The sequence below is a fragment of the Marmota flaviventris genome, chromosome 13, assembly GCF_047511675.1.
Source record: "Marmota flaviventris isolate mMarFla1 chromosome 13, mMarFla1.hap1, whole genome shotgun sequence".
In the NCBI taxonomy this organism is placed as follows: Eukaryota; Metazoa; Chordata; class Mammalia; order Rodentia; family Sciuridae; genus Marmota; species Marmota flaviventris.
The window spans coordinates 19,699,613-19,724,952 of record NC_092510.1 but is presented as its reverse complement, the minus strand read 5'-3'; the positions used below and the strand labels follow the sequence as shown (position 1 = coordinate 19,724,952).

At 39.1% G+C, this 25,340-nt stretch overlaps 1 protein-coding gene and 1 long non-coding RNA gene across 3 annotated transcripts in view; both read right to left on the bottom strand.

Annotated features, from left to right (window-relative positions):
- Positions 1-432: 432 nt before the first annotated feature.
- LOC139701504 (uncharacterized) lies at positions 433-2,938 on the bottom strand. The gene is made up of 2 exons (XR_011704035.1): positions 1,489-2,938; positions 433-697 (listed from the first exon to the last, which is right to left on the bottom strand). It is a non-coding gene; the product is annotated as an uncharacterized lncRNA (long non-coding RNA).
- A 3,412-nt stretch (positions 2,939-6,350) lies between these two features.
- Positions 6,351-25,340, bottom strand: part of Agtpbp1 (ATP/GTP binding carboxypeptidase 1) — a 277,856-nt gene continuing 258,866 nt past the window's right edge. The window contains exon 27 of one of the 2 annotated variants that reach the window (XM_071600505.1): positions 6,351-6,469. In XM_071600505.1, the coding sequence (XP_071456606.1) occupies positions 6,460-6,469 (10 nt within the window). In that variant the 3' untranslated portion in view covers positions 6,351-6,459. Of the gene's footprint in view, positions 6,470-18,970; positions 19,641-25,340 lie in introns of those variants that run through there. The other variant, XM_071600504.1, reaches the window with a different exon arrangement.

Here is a 25,340-nt window from a genome sequence, read left to right as displayed (position 1 = left end):
TTTAAATGTTTTATCTGTCTTGACTCTGACCTTTAAAGCCAAACTGATGTTCTTTTAGCCCAAATCGGACAAGCCAGATGTAGATGCCCCACTCTTAACTTCTTTGTCCTTCATCTATCCTCTCTCAAAATCTCATCCCGATCTATCAGTGAGCTCCTTCTTCACAAACCCAACTTCACTCTTGCCTTTGGACTTAGCTTATTCAAAAAATACTTATTGAGTTCCTGCTGAGTGCCAGGCACTTTTCATTCACAGCGAACAAAGCCATCGACAATCGCTGTCCCCTGGAGCTCCTGTCCCGTGAGACTCCTGACTATCCCAAGTTAGAATCCTGGTTTTCTCTAAAGGGCTGTCTAGATCTGGTATGATTGAGCACTTTCAGCCTCAGTTGTCAATTCCATCATCAAACAAAGGAGAATCTGAACATAAATGTCATGTCGAACTTTCAACCAGTTTAAATAAAACCCAATAAAGTATAACAGAGCATACAAATAAATAAATAACACACACACACACACACGGGCATTTCATTTCTCATAGCCTCTTTCCATGGACTCTGGTTGGCTCTCAATCTACACCAGTCAAGGCAGCCTCCGCAACTTCAGGTCTCCTCCTTAGACTGACCCACAGTCCATTGCCCTCTGAAAGTCTCCTGAATGTGTCCGTCATTTCCTGTGGAACTGTTCTTTTTCTGAAACTAGAGGATGAAGGAAGAAAAACAAAACAAAAGACCCTTTTTAAAGTAGCAATTCCAGGTAATGGAAAAACCAAATTCACCAGTGTTGTTTCTAGAAAAACCAAATTCACCAGTGTCGTTTCTAGCAGTTTGGATGCTCTATCTCTATTCATGAACAATAATTTGGGATTCAATAAAATAAGTAAATAGTTTCATTGGTGGACCAGTTTGAAAATTGACTACTAGGTGATGAATTTTCTTAGTTTGTTTTTTCAGAGTCTTTAAAATGTTTTTGGTCTGGCATAATGCTCAGTTTGTTTGTTTTTTTTTAAAGTAGTAGAATTTCAAATTAAGTAGGAGTTTAGCACTGGATCTTAAGGTCGCAACCAGCACATTACTCATAAAAGCAAAAAGATGTAAAGTTGCAGTAAACTGTAAGTAGAAGAAATTAATAATCTGACATTCTCTAGGAAGAATTCACACCAACCAAACATACATAAAACCATGTAACAGAGGAGCAGATAAAAGGAGTTACAAGTTAAAATGGACTTATTAGCCCTTTGTATCACAGCAGACTTCTACCACAGGGACATTACACCTTTGCTACCTATAAGATGGCAGCTACTTTCCTACTATTATGAAGCCACTTTCCGAAATGGCTTTGTTTGTTTCATACTTTGGTAATCACTATTGTTATCTACCAAATGTTTTCCTCTCTCTCTCTCTCTCTCTCCTCCCCTCCCCGCTTCCTAAGTTTATGACAGAATTTTACTTCCCATTCCCTTGAGATTAGTTATAACTATATAACTCACTTTGGTCATGGACAAGTGATGTGTGTCACTTCTGGATAGAAACTTTAATATCAGTACTCCTTTTGCCTCTGCTGAGTGGCCAGACATTCTCCTGATAGTAGCTGCTCCCACAGCCTGGATCCTGGCATAACTCTGCTGATCCATAATAGGCCTTTAGCAGGAATGAGAAATAAACTTATTGTGTTAAGGCCCTGAGAGTTGGGGGATGTTTGTTATTGAACAAAACCTAACCTATACTGACTTGTATTCACATACCCTAAACTAGGGTTACAAGATATTCCTCACAAAATATCAGACCTCCAGTGGATGTGAGTGTGAAAAATAACCATTTTGTGTTTTAAGAAATCAAAGTATTTACATTTTATAACATTTATATTTTTGAAACTGCTTTTTAGCATTATAATAACTATATAGAACAAGGGATGACAAAGTTTCCCATAAAGAACCAAAGAGTAAACACCTTACCCTTTCTGAATTTAATAATATTTGTTACAAGTACTCAACCCTGCTACTGCAGTATGAGCACATTGTTGAGTGTGCATGGCTGTGTTTCAATACAACTTTATTTGCAAAACTAAATGGGGGCCACACTTGCTCCATGGGCCATGGTTTGCCAATGATACAAAGAAAGCAAAATTGACTTTGTACTGATTTCCCTTACCATTCAGCTTCATTACTAACTTACACATTGTTCATTACACTTATAAAGCTTTCTACAACTGCACTCAGAACAAGAATCAAAGCATAAGAATTAAATTATTTCAGCAATTTAGAGCTTCTATTAATTAAATACTAGCCCCACAGGGAAAGAAATGGTATAGTCAAAGAAAGAACATCATAAAGAAGATTAGAAAGGAGGTCCTTTTTCCTAAGTAAGAGTCACTAAATTTTTCTGATTCCATCCATGGTTGAATGTTTACCCAAGAAATGCATCACACACTACTGCCACAATAATGCAGTGTATAAAAATATCCAAGTGACACATTTCCCTAGGTAACCTGCACAAATATTTAGTGGTTCTTTGTGTAAATTTTTCAATTAAATAAACAATTGCTTATATAATGTGATGTAATCCTTAAGAAAAGCATTTTTTTTTTAATCGGGGAATTAAACATGTTCACAAAAGAAAGATCCAATTCATTTCTTATTTTGACCAGTCACTATTATAACTAGATAAATAAGTGAGCAAAATAGAGATAGCATTCTGGAACTGTTGGCTATTGTGCTAAAATGTATTATTGACTCAGAATTCTCTCCTCCATCCTCATCCTGGCCATCTTTTTTAGCAGAAGTCTACTTCCCTGCCCAGTTGATGTCAGGTACAGCCACGTGACTTGCTTTGTCCTGTGAAATGTTGATAGAAGAAGCAGTTTGCTGATTCAGAGCAGAGGCCTTTCAGGACCTCTCAGAAGAACCCAGCTTTCAGCCCAAAGCCAAACTGTTCCAAACCATCTGTAGATCTGAAGGTGAGGAAAATTAATGTTTGTTGTCAAAGTCTCTAAGTTCCTGGCATTGTTTGTTATGCAGTATGAATACAGTTATTATTTACTATTTTTATTAGTATCAAAAAACACTTTTCACATTGCCATATGAAAAATTATGAGTTGTAACTAAATAATTATCAGTTCAGTAAAAGTTCACTCTCATCAAGTGTGATTAAACCTAATAATTTCATGGAAAACAATTTCAAAAACTTCTAAACTTTTCTAATATTTAAAGGTGCAGCAAGTTAGTATTTTGAAGAACTAATGAATGAATGTGTCAACTATTCTTTACAGTTATTAGAATTGTTAACCTCTACGGCCTTTTCTCAGTCCAGGGCCTAGAAAAGAGACACCTGTTAACTTAGGAAGAAATGTTTCAAACTATACATTAGAAACCTTTAGAGAATTCCAAACAACTTAAGTAGATTTCTCCCAATACATTTAAATGAAAAATAGAGGGACTGGGTTTGTAGCTCCATGGTGGATCACTTGCCTTGCATGTGTGAGGCACTGGGTTCATATTTTGTACCACATAAAAATAAATAAATAAAGATATTGTATTGTCTACAACTAAAAAAATATTTTAGAAAAAGAAAAATAGAAAGCATTAGAGTGTGACACACATTGAAAGTGTAAATATTATTTTGTAAATGTATGAGAAAAACTAAGTTATGATGACAAGATCTCACAAAAAAAGTTGAGACTCTCTTAAAGGAAGTTTATTTTAGAGAGATCAGAAGTATCAAATATTTGGCTCTATTTCAACATTGAATCCTTCTTTATGCTGCAATTACTACTTTACTTTCTGCATTATTCTGAAACTAAACTTACATACCATGCAAAACAGAAGGACATTTTGAAAACATGAGAAAGACCACTGCAAATATTATACTAAACAAAGCATCACTAAATTCATTTACATTAAAATCAAGACCAAAAGAGAAATATCTCCTATCACTTTTACTTTCAATAATATTTAGAATTTATCAAATGCATTAAGGCAACATAAAGAGGAAAAACATTGAAAAATAAGATAAATATCTTTCTTTCCTTGTAGATGACATTATTGTAGTTTAATAGAAAGCAGAATTAATTTGGTAGTGGGACTAAATACAGAAAAAATATACAAAAAGTAAGACCTTTCTTCTTGATTAACAATAAAGAATTAGAAATATGAGTGAAAATATAAATAGTAATCAAAATTATAAAATACATAAAACAGATACAATTATTTTTAAAGTTATAAGAGGATCTAAGTCCAAAAGAAACTCACAAAGTACTTGTAAACATATATTCAATGAGAGAATTTATGTCCAGAAGAATTAAAGAATTCTTTCAAATCAATCAGAAAATGATAAACAATTTTATTTTTTCCAAAAAAGGTAAGAGAATGAAATCATGCACTTCATAAAAAAGAGATCCAAATGATTGATAAGCATATGAAAAAGACCCAGTATCATTATTGATAATGAGATACACTATATACTCATTGTAATAGCTAAAATTTTAATAAATGACAACACTAAGTTGGCAAGAATACAGAATAAATGTAACTCTCACAATGATGGCAATAGTGTCCATTGGAACTGGTCCACTGGTAAATTCTTTGGTGTTTTCTATTAGAGTTGAACATATGCATACACTGCAGCCTAGCAATGTTATTCCTGGCATATGCTCAATGGAAAGGTATACCTGATAAGAGATATGTATAAGGATGGTTTGGTATCATTCATAGTAGTCTAAACTGAAAACAATTCAGATATCCATCAAAAGTAGAATGCACAAGTGGAAATTCAAAATGGCTTAGCAATTATGGAAAATGACATGGCACTTTCTCAAAAAAATAAACATAGGATTACCGGATGATCCAGCAATTCCAGCTCTGGGTACATACCCAAAGGAATGAAAAGCAAGAGAGTACTGGGCCTTAACTAAAGTTAAAGTCATTCTGACATGTAGTAAGATGGGAGGCAGAGCCTTATCTCAAGTAAGGCGGGGCTCTTTTTAAATCTTAGGTAAAGTGTTCTAGTATTAAGCTGACTGTTTCTTAAATATCATTTTATAAAGTTTACATATATTGTTGCTCGAGGTCACATGAATATTTGCTAACACAATATGATATTACATTTAAATTGTACCCAGTGTACAGAACTTTATATTAATCTTATTGGTCCAGCTATAGAACATTAAATATTATAAATAAATCTCCAATATGTTATTCTTATAAGCTTAAAATTACCATGAAACCTTTTGGAGAACATCAGCTTGATATAATTCTCTTTTAAAGCTTCTATCTTAAAGACTTATATACCTGGAAAATATAAACACACTTAATATACAAAGAAGAGTAATAGCATTTACATTGATGTTTTTATATTAATCAAGTTTAGCTCTTAAGAAATAACATTATAATATTGCAAAATAACAGGTGTTGTTAACCACAGTTGTATAATCCTTAATTCCTTCAAGATTACTTGCTCAAAAAACTTACTTTTTATAACCAACTTACACAGACCTTCTTTATCACTTACTTAAACCCTTTTATTTACTTAATCATATAGATTCTCTTATCCAGAAACACTTTTTTCCCCTTCTACTAAATATGGTTTCCATACCTAGAACCTTCTAATTTCTCTTTCCATCTGTTAACCCCTTCTTTATTCACATTTTAAAACAATCCTTGTAAATTTCTGAATTTAGGCAAATTATTCCATTTTAATAAGAAATATTTTGTTATTTACAGTACACAGTTAATCACATCTGTTTACCATTTCATGAAAACATAAACAATGTTTAAGTATATAGAATTATACTGTTGTAGGGACAGAGGAGGCAAGGCCCTAAAGATAGCAGGAAACAGTTTTATTTGGCTGCAGCCAGGTTCAGAGGGCACAGCTTTTGCTGTGATCAATCAACCCCCTGAACCCTGAGTTTGGGTAGTTTCAGAGTTTTACAGCCAGTATGTAAGAGGAGGGGCTCAGAAGTTCACAGTCTGCAGAAGTTCACATAAAAGCAGTTTCGTTTTGTTTTTGTTTCTTTTCTTTCACTGTTCTGGGCAAGTTAACCCTTCAAGGACAACACCTGAGAAGGGGAGAGCTTCTTCTCCCCTTTCTTTCCTCCCCCTGCCAGCAGTCACCATGGAGCCCACTTGGTAACTTCTCCTATCTTAGAAATGTAGACATTTCTGTGAAGCCCAGCTCAAGGCCAGAGGCCTTGTTTACACATTTCTACAAACTACTATACTGAATAAATGTTTGTGAAAAACTAGTAAGGGGTGTCTAGCATTTGGAGTGCTGATTTTTTCTAGACAGTAAAAAAGGGCAACATGAAAAGAGGAAGTTTACCTACATTGAACTTTTTTGTAGAGACTCTTTTGCTGACAGTCCTAAAATCAGCCATGGTGAAGCTTTCTGAAGAAGGCCAGTTAAGACTTTTCTGTGGGCCTGGGTGGGGAGGGGGAAGATGAGCAGGTGGGTCTGAGAGCAGCTCAGGTGGATCTGAGAATGAAGAAGGAGATATAACAGAATAATGGGAAATGGGTTTGGGATTTTCCCTAACAAGGAAAACTTGAGCAATAGAACAGGTAGAGCTGGGGTTTCTGGGTCTAAATTAGTGTATTGTAGGAGAGCCTTAGGCAGTCCAGAAAGACTGATGGGTTTTCATTTTTATCTTGGATGATCTCCTGAAGTTTTTCAAAGTTAACTGCTTTCTGGGCTCCCCTTTTTAGGCCCGCTGTAAGTGGTGAAATGATGTCTGTTTGTAATACCATTGTTGGTGTTGTAATCCCAGACGGGACCTTGGCCTGGGACTCCTTGGGGCCCAATGGGACGTGCTGGATTGGTCTGATGGATCTCATCTGCATGAGTGTGAGCTTGTTCAAAAACCTACGTAGGAGCAGAGATGGAGGTTGTTGAGGTGGAGGTGACAGTGAAGGGATTGGGGCAGAAAGTTGATGGTTAGGACCTATTTGAGCCAGGCAATAGAGTGGAGGTTCATCATCAGGGTCAAAAGTAGCAGATGAATCCTGAGGAGAAGGTTGAGGGGTCAGTGGTTGGGGGGGTTGGTTTGCAAGCTAGAAGAATGTGTAGAGGTTTTCAAGAGGTGCAGAGAGCAGGATTGGATCAGAGCAAGAAGAAAGCTTGGATATAGGGGATGTTTACCCATTTTTTCAAACGCTCACAGTAGTTGTAAAGATCCCTTAGAATAGAGAGATCTAAAGACCCAAATGAGGGCCATTTGCTTTAATTGTTTAGGGGATAAGTGGGTCAATCCTGGGTGCTATATTTGATCAATTTGGGGGGTTTGATGTCCAGTGTCAAGGAGAGGGTCTTGAGGTTGTCTAAAAGGAATTGTAAGGGAGAGTCAGCCAGCATAGAGGATGTATTACACATGTTGTACTACACATATGGGGAGGAGAGGGAGCTAATTTATTGGCAAAAGGGGTGTCCCCACTAGAGCCAAAAATCAGACAGTGTCCAGTGGCAGGTTCGAGCTGCAGAGAGATCGGTCATCACCAATTTCTGACAGTCGAGGCTCCCATCCTGGATGGGGCCGGGGCCATGGGAGACCTTGGCCAAGGCTTTTCAGGACCCCTCCTCGGGGGCTGGTGACTCCCATGGCTGGAGAAGGGAGAGTGGAAGGGGAGGGTAAGCGTATTTCTATCAGCTGAGTCTTAAAGATGAGAGGACTTTATGAGGGCCACCGTGACCGTGAGGGTCTGGGTGGGGTGTGATCCTCCCTCTGGGGGCACCACAGAGGCTGCCAGATGATCAACAGTTAGTTCTCTGTTATGCGTTCCAGGGAAAGGAAAGTAATTTTGGACCACAGAGTCGAATATGCGAGAGGCGGGAGTCCCTGAGGACCACCATGGCCGTGAAGGCTGTGGTGGGGTGTTTTCCTCCCCACAGGTGGGTGAAGAGGTTTGCCAGATGATCAACAGTCAAATCCTCCCAATCCTCCCTAGTCCACCATGGGGTTTAGGACTCCAGAATGACCAGTGGTGGATGCAGTTCAATAAAATGGGTTCAGGTCATCTGGTGATTGGCACTTCTGAAGGAAGAGGGACCCAAAAGGTGGGTTTCACCCTCTTCCTGGGTTTCAGCACCAAATGAAAGTAAAGTGACCACGACACTCAGAGCAACCAAGAGATCTTTATTGCGTCAGTGTCTAATCGACCAGAGGAAAAAGAGGAGAGAGAGAGAGAGAGAGAACAGGGAAAGGGGGGAGAGAGAGAAAGCACACAAAGTGAGAGAGAGAGAGAGAGAGCCTGGCAGAAGAAGGTTTTTATAGCCTTCTGTGGCTGTGCTGCCTAAATCTAATAGGGTCTCTGGGTCTGCAAGCTGCCTTGTTGGCATAAGGGGGGTTAAGTGTTCAGCCTTGAGTAGGGGGTTGTTGAGTGTTCAGCCTTGAACAGGAGTTTGAGCATTCAGCCTTGAGGCAAACAAGTGATAAAGAACCAGAAGGATGGGGGTTGAGTGTCCAAGCTACCCTGCAGCTAACATTTGTTCAGCCAGCCCTGCAGCTAACAGGTGGGACCCTGTGAGGCTGGGTGGGGGGGCGCAGAGCCAAAGGACAGTCAGAGTAGGTAATAAATGATGATTGAATCAGATCAGGAAGATGGGGGATGATTCAAAAGGAAAGGAAATAAAATGCTAATACCTCTAAAGCCCTCTCCCTCCTCTTCAACCTGTTGCCAAGGTTACCTGGCTCCAGGGAATTATTCCCTCAAGCTGCTAATGAATGCCTCCTGAGTGCTCCCTTCCTGCCAGCAGCTTCCTTCTCACCCTTGGATCACTCCACCTTTTGGCCCACCTTTTGATCACTAGTCTCCAATCAAGATAAGAGAAGGAAGAGGCATGAGAACAAAAATTCTGAAATGTATAAAAGGAGCAGAACACTCCCCACTCCCTCAGACACCCAGCTCTGGGGGTCCCTTCTCTTCAGAGAAGTATATCTCTGTTCTATACTTTTAATACAACTTGGTTTTTAGCTCACTTCAGTGTTTCTTGGGTGTTCAATCTTCACATAGGCAAACAGCACTCAGCCCTGATTCTCATCATTGGTATAACCTGGAGCTGGGCAGCAGGGGCAGCAGCGGCTGGGCAGCCCAGCCCTGCCAAAGCCCTCCTGAGCCACAGCGTGGATATGGCCAGGTCCCCATCAGAGGAACAACCACAATCCCGAAGGCAAGGTGGATTCACATTAAAAGTTATTAAAGAAACCCAGAGGGATCCACAAAATTGTGCACCAACCTCTCCCTGGAAAAGCTGAAATGAAGCCCCACACCAGCATAGGAAAGGTGCAGCCTTCACGTTGCAAAGAAACACTATCAGAGGAGCCGAAGGAAGAAACCAAAGAATTATCTGCAGAGAGTAGAAAACAAAAAGCATGTAGGCTTGGGTGAGACAGGAAAGAAAGAACCCAAATATAAGGAGGGACAGTATCAAGGCTAAGTTCTTAAGGTCCTCACATCTCCCAGATTGCTCAACTGCTTTTGAAAAGGCAAGTTTCTATAAGCTCTATAAATAGTTGTTAAGCATGAACAATACTCAATTCATCCCATTTTGTTTAGTTTTGTTTAACATGTTTAGATAAATGTAAATGCCTTTTCTTAAAAGGTAAAATCCAGTTCTGTTGGGTTTTTTGTTTGTGGTTTTGTTCTGTTTAATTGTTGCTTTTTTTGTTCCATTTTTGTTTTGTTTTTTGTTTTGTGCACAACCAGGAACTAGAGGCATATTGAAATTAAGGAAGGCCCTTAAGGAAGGCTCCAGTTTAGCCTTCATAGGCTGCGGCACACCCATACTTCAATGCTATCTCAAGTCCTGATCATGTTCTTAGCATGCCTCAAACATTTTAATCACTAAGTTCCTATACCCCTATTGCTCATGGGTAGAACAGTTTCTAAAAAGAGCTGCTAACCTTGGTTGTCCTGGTCAGGACTGAGTGCTTCCTGTGATATATTTGGTGGCAATTGTTCAGCTTGTCCTACAACTTTGCTAATATGCTGTGAAAGCCTAAATTTTAAAAATATGCTGAAAGTATAATATTAAATCTTGAATTAGTGTAATTTTAGACCTAACAATGTATCAGTATTTCATCATATTAAGATTTGATATCCTCTTTTTTATGCACAATTTGCTCCAAATTTTAACTGAAGTGAAGGATAATTTTAGAAAAGAATTGAACTATTTTTTAAGATTATTGGTACTTGCATAACAAGTTTGCATAGATTACTCATACTATCTGTGAACAGATCAAACAAAAATAATAAAATATTAATTATAAAAAAAGATACATATTGGGGCTGGCATTGTGGATCAGAGGCAGAACGTTCGCTCACCTAGCATGCATGAGGCACTGGGTTTGATCCTCAGCACCATATAAAATAAAATAAAGATATGGTGTCCACCTATAACTAAAAAATAAATATTGGGGAAAAATATACATATTGACTGAAATATACATTTTCACATGGGAACTGTTGTCTTCCAACTGCTTGAGCATACATGAACTCCATCACTTCAAATTGAGTGGTATGTTTTGTTGATACTACATACATTGAGTTGTTACTTAAATGTCTTTCCAAATATTTCACTAAGACGGGCATTGAAACAAAATCATGTATTGTTCACAGAAAGACACCAGAACAGCTGAGCACAAATTTAACACTACTGAAGGAAATCATCTGCATCAGAAGAATGACAATTCCAAGTTTTCTTCAGAATAAACGACCAAGTGTTCAATGGAATCCAAGAAGTAAGATATCTATAAGTCGTTGAAAATAAAAAAAATACAAAACGATTGCCTTCCCGTGCCACACAATGCAACTGCAGGGTGGATGCTGGGGTTTGGGTGTGATCTGAGTGTGCCCATGTGTTAGAAGCTTGGTCCCCAACTCTGGAGTGTTGAGAGATGAGAGGATCTTTAAGAGGTAGGGCTAGTGGGAGGGATTTTGGTCACTGGGGAATCACTCTGGGAAGAGATAGGCAGGATTTGCAGAATGACAGTTAGTTCTAAGAGAGTGAGTTGTAGTAAAAGAACAAGTCTGCCCCCTACCCCTCTCTGGCTTGCTGCCTCACCATGTGCCCCCCCCCCTTCTCTCTCTCTCTCTCTCTCTCTCTCTCTCTCTCTCTCTCTCTCTCGCACATGCTCCCACCACTGTGATGCATCCACCATGAGGGCCTCACCAGGGCAGACCAAGGCCAACACCATCTCCTTGAACTTCCAAAACTATCTCTTTTCCTTATTAAGAACCTAGTTTCAGGTATTTATTTCAGTAAAGTAGGGGAAAACAGATTAATGCAGTGGAGAAAATAATGAACCTCAAGATACATAAAGGAAACTTCAGAGCATCAAGAAACTCATTATAAGGACAGATGCACCACATAGGACTGTCAGCAAGGCATTGGGCTGTAATGTAACTGACAGCTGCTTTTTTTTCTTTCCTTGTCTTCCTTCCTTACTTCCTCCCTCCCTCCCTCCATCCCTTCCTTTCTTCCTTAGCAGTACAAAAATAATGAGACAGGAACAACAAATGAAGTTTCAGAGTCAATGAAATATAATATCTTGATTAAAATAGAAAGATATCCTTGACAGATTTTAAGTGGTCCTTTCATGGATACATGTACTAAAACTGTACTGAGACAGAGGACATCCCCATGGCCCTTCAATAAGGATAACATGCAACCTTATCAAGTGTTCCGTGTTTCTTTCTCATATCTTAATCTGTGTATTTATTTTGTGGAAAATCATCCAGCTGCACACTTAGGTTTTGTGCACATTTCTCTAAGTGTGCCATGCTTTAATAAAAGTTTGTTTTAAATATCAGTGTACAATACAGTTTGTATAGTATGGGCCCCATTTTTGTAACTGTGTGGGTGTGCAAACCCTCTGGGTGTGCAAACCCTCTCACATTTGTGTACACAGCTGTGTATGTAGGCACAAAATCCAAAGTATAGTGATTATAGAAAGACAGGAGACTTTTCCTACCTTCTTTGAAGTTTCCTGTCTCTATGCTTTCTTTTGAAATCAGAAGAAAACTACAGAGGGATCTATTCCTGTTTTGAAAACACAGAACAGATCCTAATGCAGACTATGGACTTTGAGTTATTATAGTATATGTAATGGTTAATTTGTATTGTCAACTTGATTGGATTAAGAGATGCCAAGGATTATGAGTGTGTCTGTGGGGGTGTATGTAGGAATGATTGGCATGTGGGATAGCCAACTGAAATAGAGACCCTCCCTAAGTGTGGGTAGAATCAACCAATAGGATGGGGTGGCTAGGATGGAATATAAGTTGGAAGAACAAGGAAGCAGCTGCAGATGCAAGCTCAATTCTTCTTGAACAGGTTCTTGATTGCTGTTGCGATCATCTGAGGATATCAGGCTCTCACTTCTGCACTCTTCCAAAGCAGATGCTCCAGAAACCTTTGGTCTTGGACTAGGGTAGCACTATTGATCCCTCTTGTTCTGGGGCTTCAGTCTCTTGTACTGTGCAGCTACTGGTTCTCCCAGCTCTCTAGCCTGCAGACGGCGATTGTGGACTATCCAGCTTCTGGTCATGTAAGCCAACCTAATAAGTTCCCCTTTTATAATTATACTTCCTCTTGATTCTGTTCTTCTAGAGAACCCTAATACAATGTGTCAATGCAAGTTCATCAGTTGCAATCAAGTTACCAGCCTTGTGGGGGATGCAGACAGTGTGGAAGGTTACCCATGCATGGGAGCAGAGACGATCTAGAAAATCTTTATACCTTCCTTTCATTTTCTCTATGAACCTAAAACTGCTCTAAAAAAATAAAATATTTCTTAAAATGAGAAAAAATAAAAGCACATGTATATAAAAATACACGAATATTCTTTGAACAGCAATTCCACTTCATAGAATTTGTGTGTGGAAATAATTAGGGCTGTGCACAATTTAGCTGCAAGAATGCTCACTGCAATTCATATCTTGTACCCAGTTTTTTTTTCATTTCTGAGAATTGATTCTAAAAATGATTAGAGATGAGGACAAATATTTATTTATAAGGTTCTTCATAGTCTTTAGTAAGATATCATACAGTTCCAACATGGGTACAGTTAGATAAATCAGGGCACATCCATGTGATGAATGTAGCCACAAAAATGAAGAAAATGTCATGACAGAGGAGATATTTACTAACACTGTTAAATGAAAAGTTTAAATCCTAAATGCAGTATAAACCAAATTTTATAAAATAAGTAAATGAAATACATGCAGTGAAACACACAAATGTTTACAGGGATTATATCTAGCTCTGGAATTGTAATTTTTTAAATGAACTCTTTTGTACCTTCTGTATTTTCCAAATTATCTAAAGTGGGCATGTTTGTCTTTTGTAATTCTTAGAAAGCACTGTTTTATTTTGTTTGTAATTATTGCTGTTAATTATCCAGAGGGCAAAAATTCAAATTTTAAAAAGAAGCACAGAAGGCGTAAGAGTCTGCCCGAGGCCCTGCCCCAGAGTCCTGGTGCTCCCCACTGTGAGCACCACTAGGAGTCCTAAGAGTGTGTTTCAGAGCTGTCCTCTTACACCTGCTCTCTAGTTTCCTTCCCCCAAATAAATTATAAGTACCCATGGAGACAGGCAGAACAAAGCAGTCCAAGAGAAAAACAGGTCATGGGCCTGGGGCTGGGGCTCGGCAGTAGAGCTCTTGTCTCGCATGTGTGAGGCCCGGGGTTTGATACTCAGCACCACATAAATAAAATAAAGGTATTGTGTCCACTTACAACTCAAAAAACTTTTAAAAGAAAAAAGAAAAACAGATCATGTAAGAGTGAAGGAAAAGAGAGAGAAAAAAATAACACCAAGCATTGTAACAATTTGGGGACATTTAGTGGCAGGGCTGAGAAACCTACCTACACACCTGAGGGCAACTTGGATTTAAAACAATCTACATCCAAAATGCAGTCAAGTCATTAAAAAACTTTTACATAAAACATCTGTGCATTAAAAACTCTCAAGTTAGGGCTAGGGATATCTATCACTCAGTGATAGAGTGGTTGCCTGGTGTGCACGAGGATTCTATCCCCAGCACCACACCAAGAGAAAAAGAAAAAGGAAAAAAACTCAAGTTATGAAATTTTACACAAATGGGCAAAGTCATAAAAGTTGGACCAAAAAGTTGCCTGATTATTTTAATTGCACAAATATTCATTTTTTACAGATTAATGTTGTACTTCCATACTAATATATATAAGACCACACATAAAAATATAATTTGTTAAAGATTCAAAGTTTAAAGTAGCACTTTGGACCCAAAATAAAACATCTTGTGAATGGGGTTTAGTTCAACAAGTTGATGTCTACAGTTTTAACTCATAACTTTTCTGTTGAGAACCCAGAGGTGGTACAAAGCAGTGATGGAAATGGTTCTCGAAAGCAGCTTATCAGCGCAGCAGGCATCCCTCAGTATCCACAGGGTATTGGTTCCAGGGCTCATCTGAGAATACCAAAAACCCATGATGCTAGAGTCCATTTTATAACATGTGAAATATGTAAATATTACCTACCACATCTCCTGAATACCATGTGTGTGTGTGTGTGTGTGTGTGTGTGTGTGTGTTTGTGTGTTTTGAAATATGGTCTCACTGTGTTGCACAGGCTGGTCTTGAACTCCTGAGCCCAAGCAGTCCTCCTGCCTTAGCCTCCAGTACAGGCTCATGCCACTGCACCTGACTCCTCCCACATACTTTAACTCATCTCTAAGTTATTTAGAACACCTGATACAAAGAGAATGCTACAGAAGTAGTTGTTTAACTACACTGTTTAAGGAATAATGACAGAAGAAAAAGTATACATGTTCAGTGCAGATGCAATCTTTTTCAACCATTTTTGAGCCATTGTTAGTTGAAACTGCAGATGCAAAACCCCTAGATGTGGATGTCTGACCATACTTGTCACTGAATGCTTCTTCTGACAACCTTATAAGAAAGCAGGACAGACCATATTCCTAGTCTAATAATATTGGATAATTGAACTGGGTACACTTTGAGACATAATTAATCACCCAGTTATCTGATAGGCTCCTTATTTCTTAAAAAAAATAAAGACTATCTTCATAATACCTATCCTGACACTTTTGGAGTCTTTACCTGTGTCTACTCATATTTTCTATAGTGGCAAGTTTTTCTCACTGCAAGCATCTAAGATAGGAGACAAATGAAAGCAATTTTGTAATAAAAACATATGATGAGATGAGCTATGCTAGTATGTGAGTCTTATATTTTACAGTAAGGACACTTGAACTGAGACATGATTATGAGCAAAGAGGAATGCTCAGGAAGAATTGTGCCATTAATTTAAAACAATGTCTTTCCCTACCGTAGCTGGCAGGCAGAAATTCTGGGGGAAAGTCCTCTAGTTAAGAGAAAGTTTAGTTAGTTCTTTAAATCTTACATGAATGGCTGAATAACTAATGTTTATGATGTACCATCATTTGCACAAAATTTTATGTTTTATATTATTCCAGTATTTCTAGAAATGTGGGAAACACCCTATGACAAAGTACTTCTGTGATGAAGCAAGCTTAAGAAATATTACACTCCCCTATTGAAGACTGACAATATATTTAACAAACCAAAGGCTCTTAGAAATCCTACAGGGAAGATACTTTGTCTAGCCTAGAATTTCCCAGATGTATTTGACCATAAAGTGGTTTTTTTCTTTGCCTTCTATCTGTATGAAAGCTGAAAAATACCTCTTGTGGAGGTCTTCTGGTACACCATGTACTTTATTTACTTTATCTCATTTAACCCTGTGATCCTGTGTGATACAGGCTTATGTTCCCATCTGACAGATGTGAAAATAAAGACTCAGAGTTAGCAGCACAGGGATTAGCAGCTTCGTCTCTAGAGCCAGTGTACCTCAGTTTAAATCCTGCTTCTCTCTTCCAACAGTCTAACCCTGGCAAGCCACTAGGCTTTTCTATGCCTCACTGACTTTATCTGTAAAATGGGGGTAACAATGCTGGAAGAGGAGCTTTTGGGTTTAAACAAGCCTCAATACAGGTTCTTGTCTTAAGTAAATTTCACAAGCTCACCAAGTGGAGGCTCATTCTCTTTTGCAGTAAAAACCAGCTTCTTATGCCCTCTGAATCTGTTAGGTGGTAAGGTAAGTGCTTTCAGTCTAAATTCAAAAGCAGCCATGTGAGTGACACTTCAGTCCACTTCAATCAGGTCATCTGAGAGAACACTTACTTAGCGCTGCTGCTCAATGCCTCAATGAGGTACATCACTTTCATCCGCTGCAGAAAACTACAGAGCCCAGTGGCCAGGTTCTGACCTGCAGGGGACACTGTTGGACACACCCCTGAAACCATGGAAACCACTGCCTACCTAATTCCTTCACCTCCCTCTGGGTCCTGCAAAGATATGGGTCAACAGGGCACATTCTGCAAACATGGCCAATCCTAAAGCAAAAAACTTTTAACAAGAAAGGATAGAGCCTTGTCTTCAACATGCTATACTTGAGTCTTCTCAATTTTCTGAAGGTGCTATGAAAGAAACAACTAAGCAGCCTCAGAAAAACTGACCGTGCCACAGAGAAAATTCACTACTGCTGAGCAAATAATTAAGCATCTACTTGTTCAGGCTCTGCAATGGAGAGCAGGACAGGAATTGTAAGAGGTTGATAATTGGACTTCCAGTCAAATGTGGAAAGTTGTTGGGTGGGGTTGTAGCTCAGAGATAGGCACTTGCCTAGCATGTGCGAAGCCCTGGGTTTGACTCCCAGCTGTATGGAAGGAAGAAGGGAAAAGGGGAGGAAGGAAGGGCAGGTTGAACATCTGTGCTCCTTCCTGGAATTCCCCCAAAATGACTATAAAAGATTTTTTTTTTTCAAAAAGAAGAGATAAAGCAAGTTTAAATGTGCCCTTTTCCACTTACCCTCATCCTGACCCTACATGAAAAACCTGAAGAAATCAGGAAAAAAAAATCTCCTCTGCAAAACCATCTTTTACCCTGTTGTTGCTATTTCTTTCATACCCCTCTCTTTCAAACTTTCTCCAAGCAAGTTTTTCACCCCACAATCTTAGTATGGTTACCAACAGCACCCATGAGCTAAATTCGATAGTCAACCTCTGTCTTGCCTGACTTGACACAATGTATCCTATGGCTCCCTCCGCTGGATGCACTTGTGCCTTTCTGCTTCTCCAACAAGGCACTGTGAGGGGATTAATGTACAAGCAATGGCTCCACAGCAAACAATATCTTGATAGTCATTTAGAGGTCAACACTAACTGTGTGTCTCCTTAGCAGGTTTTTCCTCCTCCCCAGACCTCAGTCCTGCGTGTCTTTGCTCCTCTATCTACACATTCAACCTTGGGGCTCTCATCCAGTCCCGTGCCTCAAATGCCATCCCTATGTTCAAAACTTCTGCCTTTATCTCTCCACCCTAGTCCTCTATCCAGAACTCCAAATTCACATCCAACTGCTTCTCTTGACAGCATCACTCAGGTGTCAAACAGACATTGGGAACTTAACACATCCCTACCTGAACTTCTGATCTTCCCACAAAACTTTTTCTTCCACCCCCTTCCCATCTCACTGATGACAACTTCATCCTTCCAGTTGCTGAGGTCAAAAACTTTGAGGTCATCCTCAAATTCTCTCTTTCTCTTATACTCACAATCAATTATTCTGGAAACCCCAGTAGTTTTGCCTCTACCATGTACCTGGTGCCACCTCTCACCATGCCACTTTTCCATCAAGTCACACCATCTCCTGTCTGGATTCTTGTCCTACCTTCCTAACTACTCTCTCTGCTGCCATTCCTGCTGTAGGCAGCAGCCAATGGCATCCTATCAAATCTTTAGTCCCATTCTGTCACCCTGAGCTCAGAAACTCTCTAATCAAAAGCTCAAGTTCTTACTATGGCCTGCAGGACCCCATACCACCTGCTTCCCCCCATTGAACCCATCCTGTGGTTTTCTTCCCTCCTCCACTGCTCTCCATCCCCACAGACCTCTTCACTATGCCTCAATGGGCTGCCTCCACCTCAGGGCCTTTGTACTGGCTATTCCTTCTAAATAAACAGCCCTTTGGTCCAGTACTATCAAGGATTGCTCTCACTCTCCTCTGTTGGAATAACTTTCAGTCACAGCTTGCAGCTATGAGCAGCTTGGAAGTGCTTGAAATATCCACATTCATTCAGGCCTGCAGAATGGGGGAAACTACATACTCAGCACTTGTGGTTAGTGTTGCCAAAAAACTGGGCCAGGAAACTGAGAGTCAGGGGCTTCAGGGCATGAAACCCCTGACTCAGTAAGGGCCAAAGACCCTTCCAGATTGCTTTCCACCACAACCAAAATATTTAGAGTTTTCTCACAGTGCGGTTACATTAGACAGAAGATGATTGGCTTATGGATATTATCTTGCTTATCTATGATTGATGGGGCATGCCCCACTCAAACCGTATAACAGTTATGTGCATTCCAAAAATAAACTGAGCTACTGGATGACAACTTGAGGTGGGTCTCCAGCCAGTTCTCTCACCAGCTCCTGGAGTCTGTGTGTTGATTCTACGTCTCTACCCACCGCGACAAGGTAGCCGAGTGACCATTGACCAGAACCAGTGACAGGAACACATACACTCCTCCTTTGAGTGTTGCTCAGATTCACCTTCATCAAGACTCACTCAAACTGGGGATGTAGTTCAATGCTAGCGTACTTGCCTAGCAAGCACAAAAACCTGGGTTTAATCCCCAGTACTGAAAAACAAGAATTTTAGATAGGTTAAAAAATAAAATACAAAAACAAATTATCAAAACTAGAATTCAATGTACAAGCAATGGCTCAGCAGCAAACAATATCTTGAGAGTAATTTAGAGGTAAACACTAAATATTGGTTTCACCTAAAACTCGGTAGGACAAAATGGAAAGGGGACAGATGGAGTTATGAACTCCTGCTAGCAGATAAAATATTTGTTCCATGCACACTGTGTTAGTGACCAAAAGACCTGACAAAACAAACGTATTGTAGAGGAGGACAAGTTTATTTGGGGGCCCAGGGTTTCAGAGGTCTCAGTCCATAGGCAGCCAGCTCCATTCCTTGGGGCCTGAGATGAGGCAGAACATCACAGAAAAAGAGTATGGTGGAGGGAAGCAGCTCATATGATGATTAGAAAGCAGAGAAAGACTCCACTTGCCTGATACAAAATATATACCCCAAAGCCACGTTCCCAATGACCCACTTCTTCCAGCCACACTCTACCTGCCTTCCTTACTGCTCAGTTAATCCCACCAGGGGATTAATACTCTGATTGTGAGAAGGCTGTCATAACCCAATCATTTCTCCTCTGAACCTTCTTGCATTGTCTCACACACGAGCTTTTGGGGAATACCTCACACCTAAACCATAACATACACCAAACTTTGTTTTCCTCCTTGGGCACACAGGCAAAGTACATGTCTCACCTCCTCAGTCTCTAGTGATTACATTCTAAATAAAAAAAAAATGTAGGAGAAGTGACGACACGCCATTTTTTGGCCTGGTCTATGACATCCGCATTTTATTTTCTATTCTCTTTTCCTCTTCCAGGCAAGACTTAGAGGGTGCATGTTTAAGATGGTGGTGTCAAAACATGGAAGGAGATGAAATTCTGAATGTGTGAAAAAACTCTTGCTTGCCAACCTTCTCCAGTGACCTATGTGGAGAAAGAAATAAACCCTTATTGTGATAAGCTGTCACAATAGGGAAGTTGTTTATTAGATCAGCTAGCATTACTTATCCTGGCTAATATTCTCAATCACTTAAATAGGGAGATGATGAATAATCTGAAATTGACAAATCAGAAATAGATATTGAAACAAATTATTAGAAATATGGAGATGATGATGGCATGGTGTGATGATAATGATGATGATGACAACAATTAGATGGATGGATCGATAGACAGAAAGAAAGAGAGGTCAATAGGCAGACAGACAAACAGCAGGAAAATAACAGGTAAGTGAGTTGAAAGTGCTATCCAAGGAATGGAGATGAGAGAACAGGGTAGGGTAGGGTAGGTGACTGCTGTTTTTCATTTTAAGTCTAAGAGCAATATTTAACTTTTAGCTATATGTATGCATAATTTAAACAAAAATATAGATTATTGACTTTAAATGAGGTTTATAGGCTTCTAAGATACAACCATGAACATAGGTAATTACAGAACACATAGCATAAATACCCAGAGTTAACCACGGTATATGTTGTAAGCGAACAATAGAAAAAGCTGTTATAGTAGATTGACACATTTGAGTGCAATAAAAGTTGTGTTCTACTGTAGATTTGGGGTATGATGGCTCACAAAAGGTAAGGAACTTGGGAGTGTTTTGCCTACCTTCCTTCCTTTCTCCTCCTTTATTTCCTTCCTTACTTATAAATGTAAAGTATTTTAAATAATAAGTGAAAGAAGGCTGAATGTCATAGCTCTGCCAGTTCATACTGCTCCTTTGTGCAGATTTAAAAAAAAAAAAAAACACTCCTTCCTCAAGATACTTGTGTCTGTTGGAAAATTGTCTGTCATATACTTATCTTGTTAGAATGAGAAACTTTGCTGACATCTGGTGGATAAATGTCATAATAAATATGCAAGTGTAAATATTCATACCTACAAAGGATTTACCCTCCCTAGATGTACAATTTGTTTCTTACATAATTCTTGATTTGGGCATCATCTTTCCTAAAGTGTCTATTAACTGTCCCAGCCTTGTAGACTCCAGTCTCAATTTATTCTACTTTGCTAACCCTTCTCTTTCCCTTTCTCTTTCTTCTCCTTTTCTTTCTTTAGCCTTGCTGTTTAAGAACACCTCTCCCCTCAAAAAAAAAAAAAAAAATTCTCCTCTTCTTTACAGAGCAAAAGCCTAAGTTTTAGCAGACACCTAGATCCTTAGGGTTTTATTTCCTACCCAGAATCCTATTCAAAGCCAATGTAAATCCAGAGCTTGTGGCTAATAAAACACACTGCTTTCCACCTCAGTATAGACACAGACAGCAATTCAGCTTTTTTAGTGAGAGAACTCTGCACCAGCTACCTGAGGTCCTGGGACTGCTCAAGACAAATTTTCACCCACAGGCTTCTGGATCCACCACTAGGAACCCACCCAAAATGTACTCTGCTGCCTTGGAACTGATATGTGCCACACCTATCCAGAGCCTTTTCAAGCCCTTCACTCAACCAGGGTCCAGAATATCACAACCTGAGTTTTCTTTATCCTTTCACTCAGAAACAAGGATCTGTTCAGCTCAAAGCTCCTGATTTAGCTCAGTTGATAAACAGGGAAGTCTTACCTATTTTTCTTCTGCTCTTTCCTATTTTTGTTTACTCAAAGGATTGGTTGATATACATCTGCAGAATAAAACACACTTCATTCTCTCTATACCCAGCTTTTTCCTTTCTCCTTTGTGGGAAATTGAACAAATGGGCCCGTGATTCTCAAATGCAATCCCCGTTGCCTGCACACATGGCTTGATGCCACCAGTTCTCTGGATTACTTTCTAAAACCCCTAATCCTGGGCTGGATTAAAAGATTTATCTTCACTGAATCCCTTCCCTTCATCTGTCTCCCCTAACACAACTAAGGGGAAATAAGGTGCCTTAAAGGAGGCAACCCAGTGACTAGCTTCTGAGTCATTTTGATTCTTGAATGTGCTCAACTCTAAGACAAAATAGTTCTAGGAAACACTGTCTTTAATCCAGGTGAATACAAATTAAAATGGCTTTAGCCTATTTCATCATTTTTAGTCTCTTGGGTTTGAGTCTTGTGAAATTTTGAAAAAAAAAATAGTATAATGTGGTCCCAAAACACAAGGAGGAAGAAACTAGAGAAGGTTGGGATAACTTCAGATACAAAAGGGTTATGATAGGGATTTGGCCTTTTATCTTATTTATGTCCCATTAAAAATAACCTAATCTACAATTACATAGCATTCCATGAAAAAGACTTAAAATGCATGATGAACTTTAGAAAGCCCTCCTCACTCCCACTGAAGAGGTGTTTTTGACTTCACTGTAAGCCCACCAGAGGCAGAGGAATGAAGAAATGGCTTCCTGGGCTCCCTAGACTTATCACATTCTACACTGTTTATCAACAAGCACTAATTGGACATTCCTAGTTTTCAGACACCAGTGAGATAGTAAGAGTGCTAATATCAACTAAAATTCTCACCCTTAAGGACTTCAGCATCTGTCAGTGGAATCCAGGTTGTACAATTCTGCTATAGCTTAATTTACAACAGGTAAGGGCAAGTAGATCCCTTAAGTTAAATTCCCATTAATCTGAGCTTTTCTCAGACTCAACTGTATGCAGCAGAATTGGCCCAAATTGTTGGACACCAGAAATCTGTATCCTTCCCTGAAAAGACTCCCGGGTTCTCTGTTAACCAGCTAAAGTGGAAGGAAAAAGGGTTTTTTTTATGTGTCCCAAAGTGTGTTCAATTACATTATATACTAGGGATAATTTAGGAATAAAGTAGGTAAGGAATCACTGTCCAAAATTGAAAATGCAATGCCTATCTGTCTCTTCTATGGATCTGCTCAAGGCTCTGCTTAACTGTCTAAGGTCACAAGGTTGATAAGAATCAGAGTGAGTGTAAAATCAACACTGTGGCAGGTGCAATGGTGCACTGCTCAGTGAAGATTGCAAGTTCAAAGCCAGTATGGACAACTTAAGAAGACCCTATTTCAAAATAAAAAGGGTTGTGATGTGGCTAAGTGATAGAGTGCCCCCTGAGTTCAATCCCCAGGACCACAAAAAAATTAAATTAAAATTAAGTCAAAACTGCACACACTTAACTGTGAAAATGCATACTTTATCTGGTCTCCTTAGAATTCAAATTATGTTCATAATATAGTGCTTAACTAATGATAAATTTTCATAGAGTCTATACAGTCAGGATTCCAGCAGGAAAGACAACACTGAAACTAGGATAATTCAAGAAATATTAAGTAAAAGGACAATTTACAACTACATAGAGAAACCATAGAATTCTGCAATCCTCAGGCTAGTGTCATTGAAACTAGGCACTGGGGACTCAGAGAGGAGGGGAAGGAGTGAAAACTGACCAGAAAGAAGAATGTCAGGTGAGAGGAATTGTGATCATCCACCCAAGGGTACGGTGGAGGAAGCCCATAGAGAGAAACAAGCAAGAGAATGAGCAGTTTGTCCTCCCTCCTTCTCATTGGCTAAGGCCAAGTAGAAGCTGGAAAGCCAGTGGTTCAGCCATGTCATCATCATAGGGATAAGAAAAGGACAGAGTAGAGGAGAAAGTGCAGAGAAAATATCTAGTACCCGAGCTCCAAGACTGAAACTCAGTTCCCTAGATTGCCCCAAACAACATTAAGCTGTTGAGTCCAAGGGTCCAGGCCTGGGCCCCTCTAAAAATTTAAATTTAGCAATGAATATAAAAATTATGATTACTTTTGAAATAAATGTTTTTAGAAAGGTAATAGGTGAATGATTAGAATATTTGATAGTATACATTCCCATATATATGAAAATACATATAAGTGTGTTTGTGTGTGTGTGTGTGTGTGTATGCCCTAGATTATGATTTCCGACCAATTAATGTACCTCTGTCAATTTCATTGTGTTGACAGTCACAGAATTGAAAATTTGGTACTTAATGGATTAAAATGAATGCAGTCATCCAGGGTTTTTATAAAACACACAGCAGATCCCCAGTCCAAATAGAATCATCCTCTGAACCACCACCCCTACCCCCCCCCCATGCACTATGGACTTCTTTCTAGCCTTGTATCATCAGATGCCAATTGGCATCCTTACACATCACCTGAAAACACAAAGATAGTGGTAACAATTTAGTAAATGCATTTAAGATGTAGAGTCAGAGGCATGATTAATAAATAGAAAATGGACCACCAATAGAAATTCAGAATCTTCCAGTAATTTTTTAATTATTTTTTGTATATTATGGGATACATGATGATACAGTAACCATGATGACATGGTTCCTATAGCAATGCAGATTAACATATCTATCACATCACATGGTTACTTTTGTGACGAGAGCAGTAAAAATCTACGTAAAAAAAATCTACCCCTGATTTAATTTTATTAAGTTGAGTCCTGTTATATATTAGATATCTAAAGTTATTCATCTTATGTTTCTGCTATTTTTTATCCTTTGACCTGCCACGAGCAATGTGGCCAATCTAGTGAGTTCCAGCAAGGGGAATAAGAAAAGTAAAGACTCACACATGTATAGATGTTTTTGAAGATAAAGTTGGTTAGAACGTCGCTCTCTGGTGGAAAACCAGGTCTAAAGAATTACACCAGCAATCTTTATTTATATATGCCTCATTATCAGGTTAAGACTGTAAACATTATGCTTTATTCTTTGCATTCAGGAAAGTTACAGGGCTAGCAACATTATGCCGCTTTCTCATAGTTGCATTCTACAGTTGAAATGTGCAATGTTAGAAGCTTTGTGTAGCTCTCAATAAAGTCCAGTGGGCAGGTGCAGGAGCAGCTGAGCCAGTGAAACATTGTAGTTGTCCAGCAAGAAACTTCCTCTATTTCCAGGAGTTATGTTCCTGAGAGTCAGATCAAGGATGATAAGACTCTAGCACAGAGCCTCCTCATGGAGGGCATTATCACAGCAGCTAGACATCCTGCACCTTTGCATAGAAACTTTCCCAGGCACCAAGCATGCCACAGCCATAAGGTCATCAGAGACCCCACTCAGATACTGCTCTCCCGTTCTCTGACACCACTCTTCATACTGACCTACATCTGCCTATTTTCTTCCCCCACAGTAACTACTGCTGCTTTATTGTCTATTTCTGTATATTTGAGGAGTGTGTGTGTGTGTGTGCATGTGTGTGCACATGTACACATGCATATCATATACAAGTGAAATCATGCAGTGTTTTCCTTTCCATGTCTGGCTTTATTTCACTTAATATAATACCCATCAGGTCCAAATGGCAAATGACAGGATTTCCTGCTTTTTTTTAAGGCTGAATAATATTCATACTATTCATGAAAAATCCACTTGTTAATGCACATTTAGGTTATTTCCATATCTTTGCTATTTTGAATAATGCTGCAATGAACATAGAAATAAAGACCTTTTTATAAGTTGGTAATTTCATCTCCTTTGTTATATACACACAAGAGGGATGGTTAGGTCGCATGGTAGCTCTATTTTCAATTTCTTTAGGAATTTCCAGAAAGTTTTCCAGAATGGTTATATGAATCACAACTTTTTAAATAATGCTTGTTTTTCTTCTCATTCTTTCTTATATTATAAAGATAGATAAATACCATATATATTATATAGAACAGATACATATTCTTGATCAGTATGATGAGACTTGCCATTCAAGATGACCAAA